The sequence below is a fragment of the Lissotriton helveticus genome, chromosome 11 (assembly GCF_964261635.1).
Source record: "Lissotriton helveticus chromosome 11, aLisHel1.1, whole genome shotgun sequence".
NCBI classification, from domain to species: domain Eukaryota; kingdom Metazoa; phylum Chordata; class Amphibia; order Caudata; family Salamandridae; genus Lissotriton; species Lissotriton helveticus.
Genome location: NC_136072.1, coordinates 1,156,073,636 through 1,156,100,449, shown reverse-complemented (window position 1 = coordinate 1,156,100,449; position 26,814 = coordinate 1,156,073,636). Strand labels below are relative to the sequence as shown.

Below are 26,814 nucleotides of genomic sequence, written 5' to 3'. Positions count from 1 at the left end.
TAGTCGGACTCGACGACCACCGATGGAGGTGAAACTTGAAGTTGGACCTGTTGCTCGTCCGCTTCTTCATTGACGAAGATGTCCACTGGTGCTGGAGCCGATCGCCGGGCCTCGAGGCGCGCCGCACGCCGAAGCTTGATGGTTTTCTTCGAACGAAACCTGGAACAGGCCATACAGTTGGCCTTGTCGTGGTCCGGCGACAGGCATTTGTTGCAAACCGGGTGAGCGTCGATGTGTGGGTATTTGGATCCACACACGGGACAGTGCTTGAACGTACTCCGCTCCATGCCGTCGAAAGTCTTGCTGCGTTGACTTGGCCTCGATCCCCGAAGTCACACGGCTCCCGGGATATCCGACTCGAAGAGTTGGAGTAAGTCGGGCACCGAACGCAAACAATACCGACGGTTCGAAGAAGGCCTTTTGGCCTGGAAAAAGTTTGTTTTGATCGATTCCGAACCGGAATTAACAAAATCACATCCGAACCCAATGGCGGAAAAAACAATCTAAGGATGGAGTCGATGCCCATGCGCACTGTAGTCCAGGGGAGGAGCCACCTATCTCGTGATACTTCGAAGACTCTTCCAGGACAACAATGTGCAATCATCCGGACCCAACACTAGGCGGCGATCTATGCTATAGATATGAATTCAGCAGCCCACATGCCTCGAACCTATGAATTTAAGATTCATGTGATAAGCTCTATGTGATAATTTATGTAATCATTATATAGAACTTGAATGACATAATATAATGTTTCAATGAGTATTGTAGAATTGTACCAGTAGAGAAATATCTGCATCGTTCAGGACAACTTTAAATCAAGTTATAGAGGTGGAGGATTCTAACAATGTATTTATATCACAAAAATGAATGTGTATTCATACATTGAAATGAAGACTGTACAAATAGAAGAGAAATAGTGTTTAAGAGTATATATATTTTTTCTACATAAAAACTAACAAAAAGAATAATAAATCAAAAATATTTTTCTAAATTATTGTTTTCCAATGTGTGTGATATTATACTATATCTAGAGTTTTTTATGAATCAATCACTAATATATCAACACTGAGCCCGGTGTAAACTTTTTTTCTAGGATCCGGTTAGAGCCTCACAGTGCCTCATAAATAACTGCAGTGCTCCATAAAACACAAATCAAACCAAACCGACTTCAGTGGATGTGCTGCAGCGGGCTCTACTCTTAAAACACAACTAGTTAAACAGTGGCAACCAGTGCAGGAGGGCCACTGTCTGGCCTCGGAGCAGCAGCACCATGACAGGCCTGAGCAGGTACAGTGGCACCGGGGTCCAGGAGCAGGACAGATGACCATCCTGTAATGTTGTCTGGGTAGGCCTGAGGTGGGCAGAGGACTCTAACCTGTCTGCACAGAGAAGAAATGAGATAATCATCACAGGAGCAGATCATGGTACCCAGTGCGAGAATCCCTCAATGCAAAGATGACTATCAGGACTGGGCCTGGGCGGTAAATTCCGTTCCGCTCGCGGAATTTGGGTATTTTCGCGTTCCCTGGAGAAAGCGAAATTGCCCAAAATTCTGCGTTCCGCAGCTTCGCAACATTTTTTCCTTGTTCACGTTCTCAAATGTGTGTTCGCAAGATATTTCCCTCCCCCCCCCAGAGCACGCAAACAGCTATTGCGAACAGTAAAAAAGCATTGTGAACAAGCAATTTCACGTGTTCGCGGAATTTCTGCGTGTTCGGAGATTTTTTACCATTTTGCGGAGATTTGCGTAACGCAATTACACAAATTCCGCCCACCAACCTCGGTTCTCTACAGGCTCTCCACACTCACAGGCTGTGGAGTCCACAGGATGAAGCACAGGGCGTCTCCGGAAAAGGCTAAAAGGCGCGTGGTGGTGCAGCTCCCACGCCCAGTAAGGTCATTTGTCCCCACAGATCTTGTACAGGAAAAAAAGCTAGAGGCCAAGTAAACCAATGACTTTCGAGTGTGGGGTGAGGACTACGTCACGGTGCATCCATAGAGGGAAGAGATCTCAGCAACACAAACCTTCGGTTCTGAGGGGACTGCATGAGGCAGTTTTGGAGGGATACCTGTGGGAGGTCATGGGTCACCTTGACTAAGGATCAATAAAAAGTAAAACGCTGGCACCAGACAGAAGACACACTCCTATGCAAGAGAGGCCTACAGGCCAGAGCATCTTTCCATGGACATCATCTTCTAGAAGGGCATCAGCACCTCAAAGAGGAAGACTCCAGCTCACCTCGTTGGCGTAGACATTGCCCGTCGTCCTCACGGCCACGATGTGGGAGTTATTGGTGAAGACGGTGAACAGCACAGGGCAGTGGTATTTACCTAGGAAGGCAATAAAGAGGGGGTTATTAAAAGGATGGCACATTTGGGTCCTCTTTCACGTCACTCGACACTTGTTAATGTGAACACAGAAAGCGTCAAACCGACCACGCAAGGTTCAGACCTCTACCCCCCAGACACAACCACAGATCTGCCCTTCATCTGCTGAGCAGAGGCAAAAAAGTAACCACGTCTTAGACCTGGATTCAGTGCCTGCGGCCAGGATTAGAAATAATTGTACAGGTAAGCGATGCAAGCCTGGGCAGAGTTCAGTAAAACGAGGACCGCTTATGCGCCTTCAAGTTGGTACCTGCAACACCGATCATTCGAGGAACAAAATGAAGCTCTGTTTATTGTGTCTGCCAAACACCATCCTTGATAACATGCAAGGGTATGTATGTATATGTCGTTTCAGTAACGCAACCCTAGCCAAAAAAGCCGCAGAGCACTGTACAAGGTCCAAGACAAAATGTTATTCTGGACACCTGTGCCAAATCTTTGAGGGATATATTTATTTAAATCTTTGAGGGATATATTTATTTAAATCTTTGAGGGATATATTTATTTAAATCTTTGAGGGATATATTTATTTAAATCTTTGAGGGACATATTTGTTAACATTTCACACAACACAGCGACAAGTGAAGCGGTTGTGCTGGGTTGCGTGAAAAGGAAAGAAGAGTAGCACCATATTTTCAAAGATATGGTGCACTGGGATTTGGATTGAAAGGTCTGACATTTAAGTAACAAAGGGAACCCTGACATAATCTCTCTGTTCACTCTCTATTCAACCTCTTCATCTCTCGGTTCCCTTTTCTCTATCTTTTCCCTCGCCTCCCCTAACAAGCCCTTTGTCTGTGCCTCCCCCCCCCACATGCTTTCTCTCAGTTCCCCCAACTTGTCTTTTATATGCCCTTCCAAATTTTTTTGTCTTTTCAACATTCTCGCTGTCATCCTCACCATCTTTCTATATCTGCTTTTTGCCCTTTTCGCTGCTCCATATTCTTCTGTTGTAATCTTTATTCTTTTCACCACCTGTTGGCCTTTCTGTCAGCTGGCAGGCCCTCTTCTCTTACTGTTCACTCTCACTGTTCCAATCTTCTGCCTCTCCCTCTCAGGATGCAGCCCTCTCTCCTTTCTCACCATCATTCCCCTCTCTTTTTCACACTCTCTAGGGGAAACATCCTTTACAACGGAACAGTTACAATGCGGTACCGTTACAACGCAGGATTTACAACGAAAGTCGTTACAACGACTTTCGCTGGAGGGCGCTCTAGTATAGGGGATAGTTTAATTTACTATCCAACACCTTCCCTACTATCCACGGGGACTGGAGTTGGAATAGTAAATTAAACTATTCACTATCCAGCGCCCCCCAACGCAAGTCATTGTAACGACTTGCGTTGTTAAACCTGCGTCGTAAAGGTACGCGTTGTAACGGTACGCGTTGTACCGTCATACATCCCGCTCTAGTAGTGCTACTAGTTGTGAACTTCAAGTCTACGTTCAGGAACAGAATGATGCATCTGGCACTATCATTCATGGCACTAGGAATAAAATTGTGAAATCTGCTTCTTATGTCGGCTGTCAAATTCTCCTTTAAATCTGTCCAGCTATTTGTGAATGTTTTCTCAACACTCCAATGAGCAATACATACTAAAGAACTAACTGGTAGCACCTCTATGAACCCATAGGTGTGTCTCCCATGGCACCAGTGTCCCAATTTGCTGTACTCATTTACAGCTCAGTTCGTGAGAAAAAACAAGTTTACAACATAAGTTCTTTGTTTTCAAAATAATTGTATTTCAATATTTTGTCCAATGTTCATGACGTATAACAACTCATATTAGTTCCAATGCATTTCGGTGTTTATGTCCACCTTCATCAGGGAACGTCTGTTAATTGAACAGAAATATATACAATGTAACAGTTTCATCATCAATACATATTAATTTATATGCTTTACTCAAAGTTCATGCATGCTATTTCAACTTTAGACTCATGTAAATACGCTTTAGAAGATCAATGTGCGAGTTCAGGAGTTGCTCAGGTGATTCATGCTCATTAAAGCGGCGCGCCCCTTTAAACAAACGGTCATGAAATTAAACATGTGCGGCTTCCCTGCTTTTCATTCAGTTAATTAAAGTCGCGTTCATGCCAGTTACTCGAGGGTACTCAGCCTCTCTACAAGATCTACGCAGTGTTGCGCCTAGCTTGACTATCTCCGTATGATGCTCACCTTTCTTGTTGTTAACGCTTAAACCCGCTACTCCGTGTGAGTTTCAAACGCGGTATGCGCTTTCAGTCTTTAAGAAAACTCCCACTGGCGCCGCGCGGTTAAACGCATGCGCAGTGTGTGTATCTCGCTTTTTCTGAAACCAGCCGGTTAGTTTGAAATAACAAAACTTTAGCAATCCTGCCTTTAACATCTAAACCATCGCGTGCAAGTAGAGATTAATCGTGACTTCACTTTGTGGGTGTCTACAGGCATAAAATAAACAGTGTTTTCAGTTACAATGTTCAATATGATCAGATACAATGGTTTTGCAACAATGTTGTTCACAAGTAACATAAAAATTCGGTACGATCATTTAAACCGTGAGGTTTAAGACTATTCAAATAATAAATCCAATGATTTTCACGTTTAAGTAAGTTTTTTTTGTTCAGTGTTCCTTCTTTCCTGGGTATTACTTCCAGTACACAAGCTCTCAATTGGTTCAAATTGTGGCGTTTTTCTGTGAAATGTACAGCAACCGTGGATTTAGTAGAGTGAGTCCTAATGTTACTTTTGTGTTCGGTTAATCTCACTTTTAATTTCCTTTCCGTGTGTCCTACATAGACATATCCACAAGGACATTTCCCTTTTCCACGAAGCAATACATACTAAAGAACATAAACCTATTTTGGCTTGTACTTCTGCAGCCGACTATTTAATAAATCGATCAACATCCTCAGATGTGTCCCTAAAAATGACTTTTTTGTCCTGAATTTTAACCGTTTGTCCGGAATTTTCACTGTTGCTGTCCAGAATTTGCTTTCTTTATTTATTTATTTGAAAGGTTTTATATAGCACGAACATGACCCATAATGGTATCAGAGCACTGTACAACAGAAACAGGATAAGATTGGTCAGTAAAAAGCACACATAATAAACATTCGTAGTCAACCAGCACAGTTACAGAAAGAGCAAACCAAGCATGTGGAACATGTAAGGTGAACAAAAATTGCATCAAAAATTGCCCCAGTAAATGAGATACCACTGGTGCGGTTATAGGTTATTTTCTTTTTGAATTTGTGAGGTTTCAGCAGGAGTGCTGGAGCTTCTTATGGCCCGATTCATGCCAGAAAGTTCGAACTTTTTTGCCACGTATGAGGGAGTATCATAATTAAGAGCTTTGAGCGTCGAGAGACCATCTTGAAACAAATTAAATCTTCAAGCAATAGCCAGTTGAGCTGGACTAGGTCAGGTGTGATGTGATCATGTTTTCGTGAGCCGGTGATGGGTTTGGCAGCAGAATTTAGAGTGGTCCTAAGGTGGGGCCAGTCTAGCTTTGGTCAACCCAGCCAAGATCACAATGCCATATTTCAAACAGTAGATAACGAGGGACTGGACTGGAAGGTGCAAGTCCACATGAGGCAGGAACGGCTTGATTTTCCTAAGTGTGTTGAGATGGTGGTTGGCTCCCCTAGTTGCTGCACTGATGTGGTCTTGCACATTCAGGAATTTCTACAGCATTATGCCTAAAGATCTTGTGGATTAAACAACATACGGCTCTCAACTGCGATCCACAAGTTGTTTGAGCCGTCCTTGATTGGGTGCGGAGTGGTTGGAAGGGGCAATCCGGAGGAATTTGGTTTTGAGAGTATTCCACATAAGGTGATTGTGGGTTAACCATTGTTGAGTTTTCAGAAGAACACAGTTCAGACTTTTGATGTCTTCCAGTGAGGCCATTTTCATATAAAGTTGAGTGTCATCAGCATACATGTAGGAATGAATGTTTAAACATTTCAAAACTTATGTGAGGAGTTCCACGGACAAGTTGAAAAGCGGGGGCGAGAGTGTGGAGCCTTGAGGCACTCTAATTGAGACTGGTGTGCTGTTAGGGAGGGAATGGTTGACTTTGATTCTTTGTGTTCTATTCTGTAGGAAAGAGGCAAACAAATTGGAGAATGGGGCCGCTAGCCCCATCCTTTATCCAGAAGATCAATCAGGTTTTCGTGTTTGACCGTGTCAAATGCCGAAGATAGATCAAGAAGAATAAGTAGGCATGGATCATTCTGGTCAAGAAGTCTCAAGGAGTCATCAACAATGTGGGTTGGAGCCGTTTTTGCCAGTTGATTACCCTACTTCACAGTGCTGTATTTAACATGCAAAATTGAAAAGATGAAAGGCGGAGTCAGAGCTAATTGCCCACTGCAGCAGCCTGCACACATCTGTGGCATGCGCTTCTCCTTTCTGAGCAAAGTGCAACTCGATTATGACTCCAGTCGTCGCAGGTTCAATGAGATCCTCGTGCTCCAGTAATGGGTAAGTATTTCTGCACCTGGAGTAACCATCGCTCTCTTGACCTACCATGTTAGCTGTTAAAAATACCGCGCAGCCCGTGTAGCGAAAACAAACCTATCACATCAACAATCCGAGCCACCAGCATCCAAGAAAGCTTCTCTTCTGCAGCAGAAACGCCCGTCCTGTACACTGTGTAAAACAGAGTGCATTTCTTGTTGGAACCACTTCCTCTTGGTTCGTAGCCGCCTGGCCTTGCTGTCCCCTTCAGGTGTGTATATACTGGGGCTGAGCAGGTCATTTCAGTTCAAAAGAAACACGTCTGTGTGTGCAGCAAATTTTACTTCGAGCTGCCCCAACTAACTATTTCATCCTTCTGATGGCGATAATACAACTGATTTTCAATTGGTTGACAGGGGCAGACCTCAAGCAAGCGCCAAAATACACATCAGTTGCTTAATGTGAGAAAAGCCAAGGGTCCCTTCCATCTAGTCCAGACTGCCCCCATCAACAGCCCACGCCGATGCCTGGCTACCCTGTGAGAAGCCTCTAGACGTGCTCTGCGTGCACCAGGCGTCTAGGCCCTGCATTCCCAAGTCAAGGGGTCCTTCCAACTACACCCACTCCTGCCCATAGTCACCCACGCCAGATGCCAGGCTGCCCCCCGATGAGCCTGTAGACATGCTCTGCGTGCAGCAGGGGTCCACAGGCCCTTAGGTCTACACCCACTCCCACCCTCAGTCACCCACGCCGGATGCCAGGCTGCCCCCGATGAGCCTGTAGATGTGCTCTGTGTGCACCAGGCCCTTATATCCATACCCACTCTCACCCTCAATCGCCCACGCCAGATGCCCGGCTGCCACCCGAGATGTGCTCTGCATGCACCAAGGGTCCACAGGCCCTGATATCTACAACCACTCCCGCCCATAGTCACCCACGCCAGATGCCCGGCTGCCCCCATGAGCCTGTAGACATGCTCTGTGTGCAGCAGGTGTAGGTCTACACCCTCAGTCGCCCACACCTGATGCCAGGCTAACCCAGAGGAGCCTGTAGACGCGCTCTGTGTGTACCAGTGGTCCACAGGCCCTATATCTACACCCACTCCAGATGCCCGGCTGCCCCAGATGAGACTGTAGATGTGCTCTGTGTGCAGCAGGGGTCCACAGGGCCATATATCTACACCCACTCCTACCCATATTCACCCACGCCAGATGCCCGGCTGCCCCCCGATGAGCCTGTAACCGTGCTCTGAATCCACCAGGGGTCCACAGGCCCTTATATCTACACCCACTCCCGCCCTCAGCCACCCACGCCAGATGCCCAGCTGCCCCGATGAGCCTGTAGACGTGCTCTGCGTGCACCATGTGTTCACAAGCCACTTTCCTGAGCATGACTTGGGGTGAACCCGCAACCAGTGTGGGGGAGGCCGCTTGGAGCACAAAGTGAACGCACAGGGTGGATGTTTACAGCACATGACAGAGCCCTAAAAGGATATGGAAGGCCCAGTCAAAGAACATCTTGGGGTCCCGCAAAGGACATGGTGGGCGCTTCAAAGAACAGGATGGGTCCCTTAAAAGGCATGGTGGATGTTTGGAGCACAGGGTCAAGGTTTAGAGCAGAGAATGGGCGCTTACAGCTCCAGGCGAGAGGTCAGACTCACGGGCAGACGATCATAATACGGGGTGGCTGTTTAGACTATAAGGTGGGCTCTAAGAGCACAGGACGGATGCTCAGAGAATGGATGCAGGTGTTCAGAGCACAGGGCGGGTGTTCAGAGCACCGGGCGGGTGTTCAGAGCCCCGGGCGGGTGTTCAGAGCCCCGGGCGGGTGTTCAGAGCCCCGGGCGGGTGTTCAGAGCCTGAGCCAATATTTAGAGCACGAACAAATAAATAAAAAATGAATCACTTCTGGATTACCGTTTACATTTATTCAAGTTCCATTGAGGGAGTGCAGATTGGGGACGTTTTTCACGGTTTCAGAAAAACACTCCGGACACCGGTATGTGTTCCATGTCGACTTCACTTTTCTCTGAACCAAAACACGCAGCCTGCAATGGCAGTGAGTGTGCGTTAAGGTACAGGACCTATTAGGGTAGCACAATATGTGCTGCAGCCCTTAGAGGCCGTAACTGGTCACGGTGCCCATGGTACCATTCACAAGGGACTTACCTGTGGCCACAGGTGCCAACTGGGGGTACAAAAGTCCAGTTTTTGGAAAGAACACAGGCCCTGCAAATCTGATTTGCAGGGACCCAGGGCACATCCAGTGGAAGTACACCAGTAATCTGGCAAAGTGGGGGGGGGGGGGGGTTTACTGCAAGAGAAACCCAGCTTCCTACACACGCCCCCTATGAAAGCGTTACAAAACATCTGCCAAGGTAAAAAGGTCTGCTTAAGGGTACCCAAGATGGTGCTTCCTCAATTTCTAGGACTGCCCCAAAGCTCGAAAGGGAAACTGGAAATGCACTTGTAGGTTTTGGGTGCGTTGCATTGGGAACAAGTGATATGCAAAGTACGAGGGATGGCAGTATTATCAATATTTCAGAGATCCACCCGCGTCTTCTGCGTCCATAAAATGGCTGCTTAATATCGCGTATTACTGGATACAAGTTTTCTCCAACGTCTAAGTACCACAAGCTCAGCAGATACAATTTCTGAATCCAATGACTCAGGGCAGTGGCGGAACTGAAAGCCCATCCACTTCTGCAATTAACATTTCCAGATCTCTGGGGGCCCTTTCGCTCCTGGAAAGCAAAACCACTAAAAGCAGCCCATTTGTAATTAAACACAAGGGCTCATTTTTCACAAGACCAACTGCGCTGCGGGAATTCACTTTATTTTTAATTCAATGGCCATTTATTTGTAAAAGGGATAATGTCAGTATTTAATAGTCCTAAAAGCAAAGTTGTTAGACGTCAGGTAAAAGCCTTCCAAGCGGCCGAGTCTTCCACAGCCTTATGGCTTTTTTATTTCCCCAATAGGTCAGACCCCTTTAGAATGAATACAGAAGCCAGTAGCTTGGTTTAATCTCCCACTACAACAGTCCACTCCAAGCGACCCCCTCTCCCAGGGCCGGTTTTAACACTGGTGTCGCATTGTGCGACAACGTCTCTTGGCGCCCCCCCCCCCCCCATGACCACCTCTGCCACGGATTCCATCACAGGCACCCTTTAACAGTGCCCTTCAAGTCTCCATAACCAATGTCTCTCAGATTAATTTAGTTTTATAACACCGCTCATACCAGTGTAAGGTGTCAGAGCACTTTACATCACACCACATATGTATGTAAATCAACGTATAGGAAATGTTACTTCAGATAGGACTAGAAGGTATAGGAGTGACATGTCATTGATACTCGTAGGCAATACAGTTTAACCCCTTCGACGCTCATGACGAGCTCAGCTCGTCATGAGGTACGCCTGTCGTGCCCTCATGACGAGCTTAGCTCGTCATGTAATGCAGGTTTTAAAAAAACTCAGCGTACGGCGGTAAAATCCGCCGCACGCATGGGGTTAAGAGTACTTTTTCTTGAAAAGAACACATTCAGAATTTAAAACATAACATCATTGTTGGGGGGTTCTCTTTAATAATATGGATTGTTTTCTACCCAAATGTACTCTTTTCGCAAAATTAGGATAACGAAAGACTGGGCAAAAAAACATATAGCTCTAACATATACCTTGCAGTTTGCATGCAGCTCTTTGATGAAAGTTAATAGATCAATGTCGTATATTAGGATTTTGTTGCATAAACGACAGGTTACAAAAAGAGCTCTCTTACAGAAGCAGTAATCCACTGACCCATTTACATTATATGCATGTGTTATCTGCATGGTACACGTTCTTAGCAGCAGGGATTTCAACCCTCTGCGCTACATTAAAAAGAGTCAAAACTTCCCCTTGACAAACCTCTGTTTTTTTTCCAGGGAGACGGTTAATCACCAGAGTTATCTTGACAGTTTAATTGAGGCTTGAAATTGCTGGAGGCCAGAAACGAGGCAGCAGGTACCTTTCAAATGATAATTTACTTGTAAAAATGACGCCCCCACCCCAAGTCAGCGTCCGGTGCGGTGGCACCGATTGCACCGCCCTAGAGCCGGCCCTGCCCTCTCCCATCGACCCTGAAACTCAGTGGTGACAAGATCTATTTCAACCCTGTTCTGGGGGCTGAATGACTACCAAAGAGTTAGCCAATGGCGATTATAAGACATTTTTTTAGAACAATTAGCTTGTGGGACGCAATGGTCAAAAGCTGAAAGGCTTTACGAGTGTTCTGCATTAAACTAGTGTTCCCTTCAATAAACAGGGACGTGGTCTGTAAAAAAAGAGACAGCCTTTGAGCTGCTCTCAAGAAACACAAACATTTCATGTGTAATTAATATGTAGACACGTGAATAGCTATGTTATTAACACCTGCACTGATGCCATGAGACTCAACAAGTAGCCTAGAAGGTATGGCCATAAAAACAAAATTATAGGATCCACACCATCATCGCCTCCTCATCCTTACCTTAGGATAGGGTCTGTGCATTCCCCACCCTACGAAAGGGTCTGTGCTGTTCCCACCCTACGATAGGGTCCGCGCCCTTCCCCACCCTACGATAGGGTCCGCGCCCTTCCCCACCCTACGATAGGGTCCGCGCCCTTCCCCCACCCTACGATAGGGTCCGCGCCCTTCCCCCACCCTACGATAGGGTCCGCGCCCTTCCCCCACCCTACGATACGGTCCGCGCCCTTCCCCCACCCCACGATAGGGTCCGCGACGTTCCCACCCCACAAAAGGGTCTGTGGCGTTCCCACTCAACGAGAGGGTCTGTGGCGTTCCCACTCAACGAGAGGGTCTGTGGCGTTCCCACCCAACGAGAGGGTCTGTGGCGTTCCCACCCAACGAGAGGGTCTGTGGCGTTCCCACCCTACGACAGGGTCTGTGCCGTTCCCACCCTACGACAGGGTCTGTGCCGTTCCCACCCTACGACAGGGTCTGTGCCGTTCCCACCCTACGACAGGGTCTGTGCCGTTCCCACCCTACGACAGGGTCTGTGCCGTTCCCACCCTACGACAGGGTCTGTGCCGTTCCCACCCTACGACAGGGTCTGTGCCGTTCCCACCCTACGACAGGGTCTGTGCCGTTACCACCCTACGACAGGGTCTGTGCCGTTCCCACCCTACGATACGGTCCGTGCCGTTCCCACCCTACGATAGGGTCCGTGCCATTCCCACCCTATGATACGGTCCGTGCCATTCCCACCCTACTATACGGTCTGTGCCATTCCCACCCTACGATAGGGTCCGTGCCAATACTACGATAGGGTTCGTGCCATTCCCACCCTACAATACGGTCTGTGCCATTCCCACCCTACAATACGGTCTGTGCCATTCCCACCCTACGATTCGGTCTGTGCCGGTCCCACCCTATGATAGGGTCCGTGCCCTTCCCACCCTACGATAGGGTCCGTGACGTTCCCACCCTACGAGAGGGTCCGTGCCGTTCCCACCCGACGAGAGGGTCCGTGCCGTTCCCACCCGACGAGAGGGTCCGTGCCGTTTCCACCCGACGAGAGGGTCCGTGCCGTTTCCACCCGACGAGAGGGTCCGTGCCGTTTCCACCCGACGAGAGGGTCCGTGCCGTTCCCACCCGACGAGAGGGTCCGTGCCGTTCCCACCCGACCGACGATAGAGTCCGTGCCGTTCCTACCCTACGATAGGGTCCGCGCCGGTCCCACCCTATGATAGGGTCTATGCCAATGCTACCCTACGATAGAGCCCGTGCCGTTCCTACCCTACGATAGGGTCCGTGCCGGTCCCACCCCACGATAGGATCCGTGCTATCCTTCGATCTTTCCAATACCACAGTGTCCTTGCCACTCTCACTCTACATTGGGTCCATGTCATCCATACATCCTCATTCTATGATGGCGTCCTTGCCATCGTTACCTCTCTGACTTGTGGGAGCCATTAGCACAAGGGGACTGGAGGCGCCTTACGGTTTCCTAAGCATGCTTTCATGATACCAGGCTAGTGGTGACATGAGAGGCAGCGTGTAACAACAATAGACTGCAGGTGAGTTCTGGTGTCAGACGTGGCCTGTAACAGTGCGGAACTTCAGAGTCCTAATGGCATGGTGCCTACAGACCCACCTGACTCACGGGGTTACAGTATCTGTCTGAGAAAAGACAAGTATTGTATAGACATTTAATGAAACATATGTAGAAATCTATATAGTCTCGTAGACAGCTCTTGTAGATGGTATTTTATTCTTCAAGTTACATCTTGGTAAGTCCAATGTAAGCCTCAATATAAGCCCCACCAGGAGCGGCCTCCTGGCTGCTCAGCCCATCTTCCCCAACAGCCCCCCCTTCAAGTACAAACATCCATAACATTCCAAATGACATCATACAGCTAGAGCATCAGGCAGAGAACCAGGGCCAGGGAGATGCATTACATAAGAAGCAGATTACTGCAAAATACTTACGGTTTTTAGGTTCCATTCAAGCAGAATGACATGTCTAGCGCTCTTTGCTGGATAAGTTACCTCTAGTATTCTTAATAAGAGAGCAAGTGTCGATCTGAAAAATACCACGTGTAAATCAAACAAGCATCCTGCTTTTCAAGCGGCCTGCTTGCAGGGCTGACTTGTCAACGGTTACCAACTGTGTAACGGTTCGGTTTATTTCCACAGCATTCCTCCCACATTGATGAGGAAGGTGTTACAGGTAGAATCGGAGAAGGCAGGATTCAAGGAAACAGGTGGAATAAAGTTGTAGAAAGAACCGGTGGGACCATTTAGAAATAAAAACACAATACTTCATGCAAAGAACTTCTCGCAAGTCTAGTCGAGTTGCTCCAACCCTGTACAGGCACTCGGCTTCCAGCTGTATTCCTCTCTATGATCACAGAACTCCTCTGGCTTGCAATATCCTTATAAGGTACTTTATCCCATATGATTCTGTAATCCCTGTATGAACAGCCGTCACTAATGTCTTTATAATCCGCAACTTGTGACGCTCAAATTGAGCGATTATAATGAAAAGACGTCAGAACTCGACTATTTTAAGTTATTTCAGTCGACTGTTGCCAGGGCTAGCAGCAGAGGTAAAAGGCAGGCCACAGAGCATCATTAAAGCAGCTGTTTAAAGCAACAAACTGAATATTGCTTTTCTTTTTTATGCTCCATTTTAGTGACAAGCAGACAGAACAGGTTTATTTTTGCACTTCATACAGAGCAAAAAGCAAGAAACTTTCAGCATGTTTATACACTTTCCGAGCTACTGCAGTTTTTCTTTTTAACTGACTTTTATTGAACTATTTTTAATACCTGTTTGCAACATATATTTGATAGGTTTTTGATGCATTTACTTTTGCACTCGAGGATTTTATTTGTATTCTTTGTGTTTGCAAACACGCTCGCTCTGTCATATAAAAGAGATGCACACCAATGTTTTAAATGATTTGTGGGAAAGGTTCTAGTGGGACCATGTATTATATGGGATAAAGTACCCCCTGACGTACATTGTAAGGATACTGCAAATCACCTCGGAGTTCCATAACCTTATAAAGGAGCTCAGCATTTGGACTCATTCTTCTATATGGTTATGGAACTCATTGGTGACTTGCAATATCCTTATAATGTACAGCAGGGGGTACTTTATCATGTATATAAAGCGCAGTAGGCAGCCCTACACACCAGATACTCTGCTCTGTGAACTTGAATACATACTTTATCCACACATGACACATCTGTCTCTGTGTAACACACAATGTTGTCCAAAACACAACCAATCAGCAATACCTTACCCCAGAACAAGGCACTAGGTGCACAGCAGTGCCAGGGACCTGCCTGACCCTTAACTCACCTTCCTGGTTTTTGGCGAAGTGCAGCTTGATGAGAGATTTAGCCTCCAGTTTCTAAAGATGGAAATAAAAAAGAGATCGTCAGAAATTTAATTTTTCCATCAATCATTCTCACCACTTACCCTGTACAATCATACATAAGCAATGTGCTCCCCACAATCAAAGTTGGGTAGTAGTATTTGTGTAATAAAGCTTATAAACTGTCAGGACATTATGAAGGGAGTACTGGCCTCTACACAGGGACAATAAGAACCGACCATATAAGCCCAGTTTTACATTGTTATTGTATGGTTAGTGTTATCACAGTATTTCCACATCACACCGCTGGTCAGTATCCGCACTTACACCTTGCGCTACAGTGATCTGCGCCTCTGGTTCAGGAGTGGGACAAAACACGGACACACACACACCCACACACAAACACACACAGCCCCACACGCACACGTGCATCTGTAAGAACTGAGGCACAGAGCTTGTATCCCACAGGCCAGGTCTCCACACAACCTTCCACCTTTCTACAGACTCCACTCCCCCATGATCATATGCTCAGTCTAGACTCAGCAGTCACACTGTCCCTTCATGGACGCCACAGACTGCCCGGTGTTAGCACGGCATAGATTCTGGCACTGGGACAGGGCGCTCCGCAGGCCGCCATGCAGCCGTACCCCAGTACAGCGCTGCACAGGGCCCAGCGCCGCGATAAGTGTTCGAAGCAATGACCCGAAAACTGATCAACCAACCAAGACCCCACCCCAATGTTTGCCAATGCACTTCAGTGATTCGCTGACAAAGTCAGTGGATGAGACTCAAGTAAGGTGGACGACAGTGGTGTTGGGGACGGACATTATTGGATCTGGCGACTTCTTCAGAAATGCTGAGGGTCCAGCCGTCCTTAGCAGACCAGAAGCCAGTGCTGGTACAGGCAGCGCATTGAAGCGCCTAGTGTGTGCTCGAGCAGACGGCCACCAGGTCTCGCGACTCCTGCTCTTGAATCGACACCAAAACAGGTACATTGAATGTCCCGCTCGCCCCATGCCTCCTTGTGCAGTCATTAGCCACGATGCAGGCTGCCCACAGCTGGCATGTGAAGAGGGTATTAAATATACCCTTCCTAATGAGACGCTGGCCCGAGACGCAAAGGCAGCGCCCGCCCCACTCTGCGCAATCTCAGAGCCGCGGGGGGCTTGGAGAACAGGACTTTGGAACAAGAGCCTTATCGTGGTTATATATCTGCAGTCAGAGACAGAAATCTGCAGTCCTGGGGCCTCAGAGTCACCAGAGCAGACATCCCACCGGTAGGACCCGAACAAGTCTCTGGGTTCATCTTTGCGCCCCCTGCGCTATTCGTCCCAAACACGGAATGGAGCCCCTCCACCAAGGTGCCCCAAACCCAACCCACCCTTTCATTCGAGGCCCTGACCACGCACGACTCCGCGGTGAGTGGTCCCACCCAAGCTTTCCTCCCGCCCCCCACATCCAACCCCCAGGTCCACTCTGCCAGCATCAATCAGACACACTCCAGGAAAGACCCGGAGCCCCCCCCCGAGGGCCACCCTCGGGCCCCAACGCTGCAGCGTCCCACACCGGCCTAGTAGGACCCTTTAGTATTAAACTGCCCATGAGCGGCTTCCAGCGCCTAGAAGGGAATGATCCACGGGCCTCTATCCGAGCTCGGGCCTTGGCGGCGATTCCGATCCCGGGGAGGAGCAGGGATTGAGTGGATAGAAGACTCCGGGCATCAGCGAGTGCGCTATACATGCCTCTGAACCCCGAGAGCCCGGAATCACATCTCTCCTCGCCGCATCTGGAGACACAGAACTGAGGGGGTCCGCACCCCCCCCCCTCCCCCGACCCCCGACCACAGACGGGCCCCCGCTGCGGACACTCCTGGAAGTGATGCCCCCAAGCCCGAGTGACCCCAATCACAGGGTCTCCATGCGCGTAAGCCCCGGGCACTGGGCTCAGAGCGCCCACGCCGCCTCCTCTGGGCGCTTTACAGGCTTCAGCCTCTCCCTCCGGCCCCCACGCACCGCGGGGACAGTCAGAGGCAGCTGTCGGGTGACTGGTAGCCAGCGCCCCGGGCACTGGGCTCAGAGCGCCCACGCCGCTGCCTCTGGGCGCTTTACAGGCTTCAGCCTCCCCCACCGGTCCCCACGGACCGCGGGGGCAGTCCGAGGCAGCGCCGCCTGGAGAGAGGGCAGCCTGCATCACACGGAATAACTCATCACCCCGAATTAAAGAGCCGAGATGCCACGTCACCCCCTGTCACGCGCACGACGCGCGAGCCATCACTGCCAAGAGATGTCCCTGCATCCCCCGTGGAGGCCGCCGCAGCTTCAGCACCGCCAGGGGGGCGAGTGACGTCACCAGCAGGGGTGCGACCACGACCCTCGGCTCCGTGAGAGCACGGTCGGATGACACGCACTTCAGCAGCCTGGAGCCACGTGTGCACGTGTCCATGAGAGGCACTTCGATTCCCTGGGCTCACATGTACCTTTGGACAGCCTTGACATCTGGCACGGATCCCTCCTTCCTGGGCCTGCACTGGACACCCCTGAAGTGTGAAATCTGCAAGGATCCGGCCCTCTTGGATCTACATTAGACACCCCCTGAAGCGTGAAATCTAGAAGGACAGGGCCCTCCTGGACCTACACTAGACACCCCAGATCTGTGCCAGTGGTGTCTGCACATTGCAAACCTAGCTTTAGTACAGCAGCCCCAGCATGGTGCCAGGGTCCAGGCGGTGAAGCCCCCCACTACTCTAAGCTTCTCATGTGCTCCCCACACAGGCTCTGGGGCAGATCATCCTGGAGTGCCCATGGTGCCAGGGTCCAGGGGTGAACCTGCCCACTGCTCTTCCCCTGTGTCTAAGTGACCACGAGTCTGAGATGAGTGGGGGAGGAGGACAAAGGCAGCTCGGGCACGGACAGCAGGCTCCAGCGAAGACTGATGTACACCCTGGGGCCTGCAAGGGTCAGATCATCAAGCCCTCTAGATTCACTCCTTCGACCGACTGACCCTGCACAGACAGGAGGCAGGTTACACTCCATGCGAGACTGAGACTGGCTGCTCTACGCCTCTCACCAGGACTCAGACCCGTTTCAAAGTCTTTTCTGGCTGACCGTTGTGCAGAAAATGCGTGATTTCGGGCTCTGGTCGAATTATAAGGACACAACGGGCTGTTCTCGTGATTTAGTGTCACTCGTGGGGCACTGAAGCCTCACACACAGGTACAACACGGCAAAGTCACACGTAAACTAATAATTTGGCAGCTATGAATGAATGCTCCTGGGGACTGTGCTCAGTCGGGGGCTGCGCCTCTAGCATCTTGTAGCAGATGTCTGACACTCCTTAAACCAAACAAGCATTGACAGACCCAATAAGTCTGCCTTATGAAAGAAAGCGCCTTTTGTGTCGTTGATGGGTCTAGCCACGCAGTCAGTCATCAGGGGAGAGGAGTTGGCCTAACGGTTAGGGCAGACGACATCGAAACTAGGGAACCGGGTTCGAGTCTCGGCAATGACGCTGAACATCCTGCGATTCTGGGCAAAGCACTTACAGCCAGATTCATCAAGCTGATTTGCGCTCGCAAAGGGCCAGATTCTGAGAATCTGGCCCTTTGCGAGTGCGATTTTTGCATTTGGGATTCATCATCCCAAATGCAAAAATCAGTATTACCGAAATCGCATATTTGCGAGGAATTGGATTTAAGGTATCTCTAATAGAGATTCCTTAAATGCAATTCATCAACCAATTAGAAAACGCGAAATCGCAATATTTGGTCTCAATTTACCACCAAGTCTGACTTGGTGGTAAATTGCGAAAATAGTGTAAAAAGCACTTTAGTGCATTTTTTTTCTTTTGCATGTTACACACACACATGTCCTTTGGACATGTGTGTGCGCAACACCTGTTCAAATGTGCATTTAAGGGGTGCTACAGGGTGTCCTTTGGACACCCCTGGCACCTTTAAAATCGCTATCTTATTTGCGAGTAGCAAATTGCTAATCGCAAATAAGGAATACTCCCCATTCATTCCTATGGGCCTTTTGGCCCATAGGAATGAATGGGGAGTTATTCCTTATTTGTGAGTAGCAAATTGTTACTCGCAAATAAGGAATGTGTAGGAATCGCTATTTATTTAGCAATTCCTACATGAATACCGTTTTGCGAGTCCTCAATAGCGATTCGCTATGAATCGCTATTAGGGGCTCGCAAAACGGCCCGTTGATGAATCAGGCTGTTAATCTCTTCGTGCCTAACAGAAATGAAGGTGTCCTTGTGTAATGTAACCGGTGCTATGTAAAGCGCTCTGATACCCAATTCGGGTCAAGTTTGCGCTACATAAAACTCTGCACAAAAAAAAAAAAATCATACGTGCACTCTGTCACTCATGTTGCCACTCATTCATCCGTTCATCTATCCACTAACTCATTCTTACATTCACCCTTTAACTCAGCCACAATGAGACACATACAAACAACAACATATGCAAAATGAAAGAAAACAAGTAGAAGAAAGAAAGCATGCAGCTGTCTAAACACGGTGGGCACAGGCTTGCAATAACAAAAGTAACAATAGCGGTGGAAGTCCATCTTGTAGTGGGACTGCGCATAGTCCATCGTTGTTTCATCGTTTCAGCATGGCCGCCATGTTTAGAACCAACGGGCTGGACTCCTTGCAATTGTAAAATAAGCATACGCTGTGGACAAGCAGCACTCAACAATGGGTGCCTGGTTTAGAAGACGAGACCACGCAGGATGCAGCACACTGCAGATGAGAAGAGTGGTACCCAAGCGCCCCACTAGCACAGCCTCTGGAGCGCTAGGGTCTGCTTCAGAACATTACAAATAAAAAGAAGAGACAAAGAAATGCAAAGGGAACTATAACATGAAAACAAGGGACACTAAAGGACAGGCCAACCAGCCCTGACACTGACACTGAGGCACACACACTTTCAGTTGGATGTGCCCACGTGATCAGAGAATGCGGTCAGTCACAGGGCAAGGATGACACGGACGGATGTGCACAGTACATAGTCAAGCATAGAAGCAGATTGTAAATAACCCTCAGACAGACCAATGGCAGAACAAGGATTTGTTTGTCCTGGCAGACAACTAAGCTGGTCACTAATCCAGAAAAGATTCTAGCAAGAATTGTTACAGCAAATCTTCGACCCCTGGCGTTTGACGAAGGCAGTGCCTATCACCGAAATCCTTCCCTACAAAGATAATCTGTGAGATTTCATTTAACAAAATACCTGACGGCGGGTTTTAGGGCCAAAACCAACTCAAGCCTACGGTATTCAGCTTTTCTACCAGGCAACCTTCGGGCATAAAGTAAAACTTTCACAGTTACAGCTCTCCAAGCAAAATATTCTCTCTCCTACGATGGTCTGACAAGGTTCTTACAGTGAAAATCTTCTTTACCCATGGTCTGTCGGAGGGGGTAACCAAAACCAAAATCCCCTTGCGTACTATGGTAATCTGCAAGATTCCACGTAACAAAACGCCTATCTGTAGGCTTTAATAATGAGGAATAACATTCCAACCTTAAATGCCTATTGCTATACTTTTCACAATCCCTGTCAGAAGCATCAGAACTTTTGATAATAAACAATCAAGCATAGAACCTTGATCAATGTATCCTCACAATAACCAACTCAGACCGACTACAGAAGGCAACCGTCAAGTATACTGCACGAAATTACAAATGTGTACACAATTACAGAACACAAGATAAAATCCTTCCAAATTGAGCCAATAAGGATTGCCAGTGCAAATGTGCTCTCCCCATGTTATTTTCGGGTGGGTCACCAACACTATAACCCTTGCCTACTACAGCAGTCTGTGAGATGCCATGTCAAACAATCCTTCTCTGCGGACGGGCTTTGATACAGAGCAATGCCAGCTCCACTCCTAAATGGATTGATGTGAACATATTTTTCCAATAATTATGTCAGGCCTACCGCCTTTATTATAACATTGCACAATAAACAGATTAGGCCTATAAAGATGACAGTTGCCTTGCCACCCTCACCAGCTCAGTCCTGCTGTGCAGAGTACAAGTGTTGCCACCACCCGAAAAGTGCAATGCAAGCGTTTGTTTTGTGAAAGCACACACATTTGGCACAATCAAATCCTGTGCTCAGCATGTAGGTGGAGCATACGCCCCTCTCTCGGTAGTGCTCTCAGAGCTCTTTTTTTGTTAATCACCGTCCTAAGGTGTGCTAAACTACACCTAAAAATCCACGAGGTGGTGAACAAAGAGAAGAAACGTCGCTAAAAACAGTTTAATATATTTATTTATTTTCTCTCTCAATGAAATGAGTTCGCGCACTGCGCCACCCTGTGGCAGCTGCTGGAAATCCTTTCCGGTCTGAGAGGTGAAGACGCATATCTTTGATTAAAGTTTATATTGCTTTTAGCCTTAAGCCAAAGACACAAAAGGCAATGTTTCCCAGGAGCCCCAACACAGGCGAGACACGTTTGCTCATGTTGTTGTTTTCTCATTTCACGACGGCATCCATCGGTCTGCGAACTCCTGGCTCCGTGTCATCGATCCAGGGCACCCAGCGAGACCAGGACTCCGGTGAAGACGTGTTTGCATGCACGGCGCTTATGCCCCTCAGAGGACATAAAGAAATAGAAGACAACGGAGTGTGTGCCTCACTCACACAAGTCACGTAAAATGAAGGAAAAATGCACAAGTAACTCTTTGCTTTATCCATGAAAGGTTCACCGGTGCTCACTTAGATATACAACTGACGTGAGCATTTTTAATTTTATATTATTGTTTCCTTTATTCTATCTAGTGTAATTGGTTTTAAATCTATACAAAATGCATAGGGCCAGAAGTGCTACACATTTATTCTCAAAAGCGGTCACAAACTGCACACCGTCTCTGAAACGAAAGCGGATTTTGCTAAGCGACTCAAGACACTAATGGGCTGCATTACAAAATCACCACTGGGGGGCACAGAACATCTGGTCTGGTAAATAATAGCTAGGCATGTTCCCGTTCGCGGTCCCTTGTGATTGGATGAAAACATTGGGATGGAGGCCTGCAAGGACTGCAGACTACCATCTCCATTTTCCAAATGGAAAAAACTTAAAAAAAATAAAACATTTCCATTTAGAAAAACATAAATGGTGACGCAGACTATTCCCCCAAGACTGCCAATACAATACCCAAAGGGAAAGGGCAGTGGTGGTGTAGGAAGCTGGCTCTGTATATACCATACCAATGGGAGGTTTAGTTTGCACAGAGTCCAGTGGAATCTCAAAGGTAGGCAGAGGTAAAGTAGATAGCACCTCACTCTCTATTTGTGGTAGTGTGGTCGAGCAGTAAGGCTTTATCAGAGGACAATGTTATCATTTGCTGACTGTGTGTGTACAACAAATGCTTATCACACACTCAAAGACAACTTCAGAACAATTGTTTTGTATAAAAATAATCTTTCTATTTTATTTACTAGAACCAAGCAAGCATGGCACAGGTAAGCAATACATACTTTACAGCAGTAATGCAGTTGTTACACAGTTTGCAATTGTAAATGTACTTCGATTTGATTACAGTAGAGTTTCTGATAATGCAATGCTTTTCAGAATACAGTACCTATACTTTGTATAGGCTTTTTAGTAAAATGACCAGTAGATTACTTTTCTTACACAGTGCAGTATACCTGGATACTGCACTGGGACATTTCCTGTAAACAGATGAGTAAAAGCGTTTTTGTTATTTAGTACAATTTGAAAAGGATTTCTTAGATTTTCCAACTCCACACTTAGAAACTTTTCATAGAAAACAGTCAGTTATCCTATGGAGTAAAATAGTGTTATCGGTTAAAAGGTAAGTTCTTTGGTTGTGGGAGTTGGTGTTCTGGGGTTAGACTCAGGGGTCCCCCAAGGTCAAGGATGCACTCTTGTTACACCTTCAGCGGCACTAGTGCAGCCAGGTGCAGGGTGCTGAGGCCCAATGTTATCTAATGGGGGATAGGGGGCCTCCGGTTGGTGGCTGCTGACGAGCAGGTCACTGGGTTGTGGGAGAAAAGTTCCTGGACTTAAGCTCAGGGCAAATGGGGGTTCATGCCAACACAAAAGGTGCACCCTCAGCGGCTTTCGGGGCGGCCGGGTGCAGAGTGCTGTTTTGGCGTTGGGCGCCCTGTAGCTTTCAATGGGGAGTCTCTGGTTTGCAAACACACTGCAGGCTCGGGGATGAAGGTCTCCTGGGTGCGACCACCACTTGGAGAGGTTAGTTGGGATGCTGGAGGTTGGTTAGGCACCATCGGTTGGGCCACCCAAGGCCGTGGGGCGTCGAGTGCAGGGGTGCCTTTTAGGGTCGGATCTTCTTACCAGCTCCTGGTCGCGGTTGGGGGGACCTTCAGGTTTGAAGCTGCAGGCGTCGGCTTGAGGCAGGTCAGGGGTTGCCAGATCTTGGGTGAGGATCGCCGGGGAGACCTCCTCTTGGTGTTGGGCCACTTGAACTCGGGCCGTGGGCGTCAGGTGCCGACCCGGCTGGCAGTTCCTCCGGGTTCCTCGAGGTTGCTGGCTGCAGGACACACCAGGATTTCGCTGGAGGAGGTTCGGGGTGGGGACTGGCCAGTAGGGCTGTGGCCAAGTCAGTGGGCGTCCTCTTATTAGCTTTGGCACAGCTGTTTGGTCCTTCTTCTTTTCTTCTTCTGGTTTCTTGTCAGAGGAAGCAAGGTTCTGGGGTGCCCCTAAATACTAGATTTAGGGGCGTTACACCCCCTATTATGCCATCCTCCAGTGGGAGGGGGCAAATGCCTCTCCCTGGTGGTTGTATCCCCCCCCATCTGCAAAATGGCGGGGACTGGGGGTTGTGTTCCATCTCGCCTCCCCACCGGACGGGTGGAGTTGGCAGAGGTAGGCACACCTCTCTTCATCACTTGTTTTTCCTGCCGGTTCTCCCGCCCAAAATGGGGGTCAGAACCAGTGGGGACCAGATGCTGAAAGCATCATTGTCTGGGGAAGCTCACAAAGGCGGCAAGCCTTTGAAGCTTCCCCTTCGTGGACCCTACCCATGCTGGGGGAGGAGGCTTAGCACCTCGTCCCAGGATGTGCATTGTTTTAGGCCCCCGAGAGCAGTAGGCGCTCCACCCAGGGGTCCAGAAACATGTGGTGGCAGCTGAAAGCAGCCACTCAGCCGGGACACTAGTGGTAGGTCGTTTTTCAGGGGGCATCTCTAATATGCCCTCTGTGTGTATTTTTCATAAAATTCCACACAGGCATCAGTGTGGTTTAATGTGCGGAGCAGTTTGATGCCAAACTTCTCCGTTTTCAGTGTAGCCATTATGGTGCTGTAGAGTTCATAATGACAAACTCCCAGCACCATATACTGTTAATGGCAGCACTGCACTTACAATGTCTAAGAATGGACTTAGACACTGTAGGGGTACAGGGTTCATGCACCTGTACCCTCACCCCTGGTATAGTGCACCCAGCTTGAGAGGTGACTGATCTATGCCAGGGCAGTGGGTTGTAGGCATGGAACATAGGGATGTGTGCCATGTCGACTCTACACTTGGTTCTGCACCAAAACACGGAGCCTGCAAAGGCAGTGTGTGAGTGTCAGGGCACAGGGCCTCTAAGGGTGGCACAATAAGTGTTGCAGCCCTTAGAGGTCTTCCCTGGTCACAGTGCCCTGGGTACCTGTGGTACCATTTACCAGGGGCTGAGCTGTGGCCAGAGATGCCAATTGGGTTTAGGTTTAAATGCAGTTTTAGGGAAAGAACATAGGCCCTGGGTACCTGATTAGCAGGAGCAGTTCAGCAAAAAAGTAGGGGCAACCATGCAGAAAGAGGGCACTTTCTCACAGGTGGTTACTCCTAAGGAGCTTTGTCCCCCTCCGAGCTGCGAGATGCTGTAAACATTGCACTATTTTTTTATTTATATACTTCCCTCATTTAAAAAACAAATATATTATTGGCAAGCTGCAGGCTCGGGATAAAGTGAGGTGCCCATGTCAGGTTAGACAGGTCTCTCACTGTGTCCAGTCCGGCATGCGCACTTGAGCCTACGCAGTGTTTGACAGCACTGCCACCTAGTGTCCTTCAGAGAGCTGAATTCACTTGCTGCAACCAATCTGTGTGCGACTATCATGCGGTTTACTACTAGAAACATCATGGTAGCAATGCTAGGATTGGTTGAGATTATAGAGCTTGAGGTTGACTGTCCTCAGAACCCACTTTGAAACGCAGCGTGGGGGCGGGGATATTAAAGAATATAGTCAAACACTGTGTGGCTTTATTTGAAGCCACACAGTGATTGGTCCTATTTCTGTCCTTTGCCCGTGAAGAGAAGCTCTCCCCTTCAAACATAGTTTTATGTAAGCTGCGACTGGATTTAAGTGTAGCATCTATGGGCCTCATCCCTCATAGCACTAGGGAAGCACTTACCCCATGTTTAGTACCTGGAGGTAGCAGCAGGTTGTAGGAAGGTGCAGGCGGAGTAGAGGGAGGACAGCGCCTGCAGTAGGTAAGAACATCCCGCCTGAAGTGCTACATTCATCAGATTACATTACTGCTTTCCGATGCTTTATTTTTTTTAAGTGACTTTTTAAACATGAAGTAGGCAACATTCATGGCTCCCCCAGCCCGAACGACATCAAGAGTGAACTAAGAGGCCACTCAGTTGTCAACTTACAGCAGCATTACAGTCTAATAAAGCAGACACATTAGGGCTGTTTGTACAAAGCACTTTCTGACGCATGTATTTTAGGGCGCTCACATGTGCAATAATGAAAAAATGTGGCACCCTCCCGCACCCGTATGCCCTGCACCCTTGCTCGCTTTCCTTGCTCGGTAAGCCAAACTTACTTTTAAGCAACGTTTTCGCCCCACCACTTTGAAAAGTCACCAGTCTCCACTGGGCAAGGGGCCGCAAAATGAATCTTAGGCCTCTCCAGAAAGGATCTGTTCAGGCTGCAACTTGGTTTCTAATCCAGAAACATATTATGGTCAAATACCTCTCCGTGGCTGATCCTGCGTTTCACGTATCAGGGCCTATCTTTTTTGCACAATAAATTTAGTAACCATACAAACTCCCATATTTTGAGATTCAAAAGATGCCTTCTGATGGATATCCCCAAACTCAGGAAAGTCAGGTTGGTGGCGGGAGCTTCTGTCTGCGCGACAAGCCTCTGGGATGGTCCTCCTCAGGAGACTGAGGAAATGCTTCATTCCAAATTACAGATATTGTCGGAAACTTGGTTATTTGAGCAACTTTCTTGACCCTTTGAACGGTTTCCTATTGTCCCCTTCTGTAGCCCATCTCGGTCTTTTCTGTAGTTTTATTTCTGCTGCACCAAGAATTTCCAAAGTCATGTGAAGTGATTGGCAGTAGCAGCAGCAATGCGACAGACTTGGGGCACGGGCCTTCTTATTGTACACCCCTTTGTGGAAATGGGTACTGCTCTTCCTACTTAAAAGAAAAACAGAACAAAACAGCAAGCGAGAGACAGAAAAGAGACATAGAAAAGAAAGAATGAGAGGGAGTTTAACAGATGACTTGGTTCAGTCGATTTGACTCCCGTGTGTGCAAGATGGCGGCTTCCACTGCGAAGCCAGGCTACACCCATCTTGGACATTCCGGCTTGGAGATACCTTTTTCCAGGTCCTCCTCCTCGAGATATGTTTGCGAGAGGAGGGGGTCTCTGGCCCATTCCTATGTTCTGAGTAAATTCCACATGCAATGAGTGAAATCTTCCTTTCTTTCCTGTGCTGTGGCTATTTCAGTTAGCGAAGGGAAGAGGCCCTGGGCTACTACTGATCCCTATCCACAATCCATCTAAGAGGAGTCCAAAAAGATAGGACAGGCCAGGGAACTTTTGCCCCTGAAGTCAACAAAGCAGCAAAAAGAGGCACAACTCTGGGACTGGAGGAGTGCTCATACATTTGAATAAGGCAAGCACTCCACGTGGCTCTAACTTGTTGCCTTAACCAGCAGCGGGGTACAAGGATTGGCCCCCTTGAGCTAGTGCCAGGTCCTCATAACTTCTGATTACTCAGAAAGCTAGCTCACCCTCGTTTAAAGAATTAGGGACCGAGTTATAATTTGGGGGCGTAGGTTTGGTAATCAAGCGGCACAGTAATTTACTCAGTCGACTTGAC

At 48.2% G+C, this 26,814-nt stretch overlaps 1 protein-coding gene across 1 annotated transcript in view; it reads right to left on the bottom strand.

The window, feature by feature from the left end:
- Positions 1–26,814, bottom strand: part of PPIL2 (peptidylprolyl isomerase like 2) — a 361,075-nt gene that overhangs the window by 275,591 nt on the left and 58,670 nt on the right. The window contains exons 6-7 of the mRNA XM_078667958.1: positions 14,687–14,738; positions 2,243–2,334 (exon numbers count right to left, since the gene is read on the bottom strand). Coding sequence (XP_078524084.1) covers positions 2,243–2,334; positions 14,687–14,738 — 144 coding nt within the window. The remainder of the gene's footprint in view (positions 1–2,242; positions 2,335–14,686; positions 14,739–26,814) is intronic.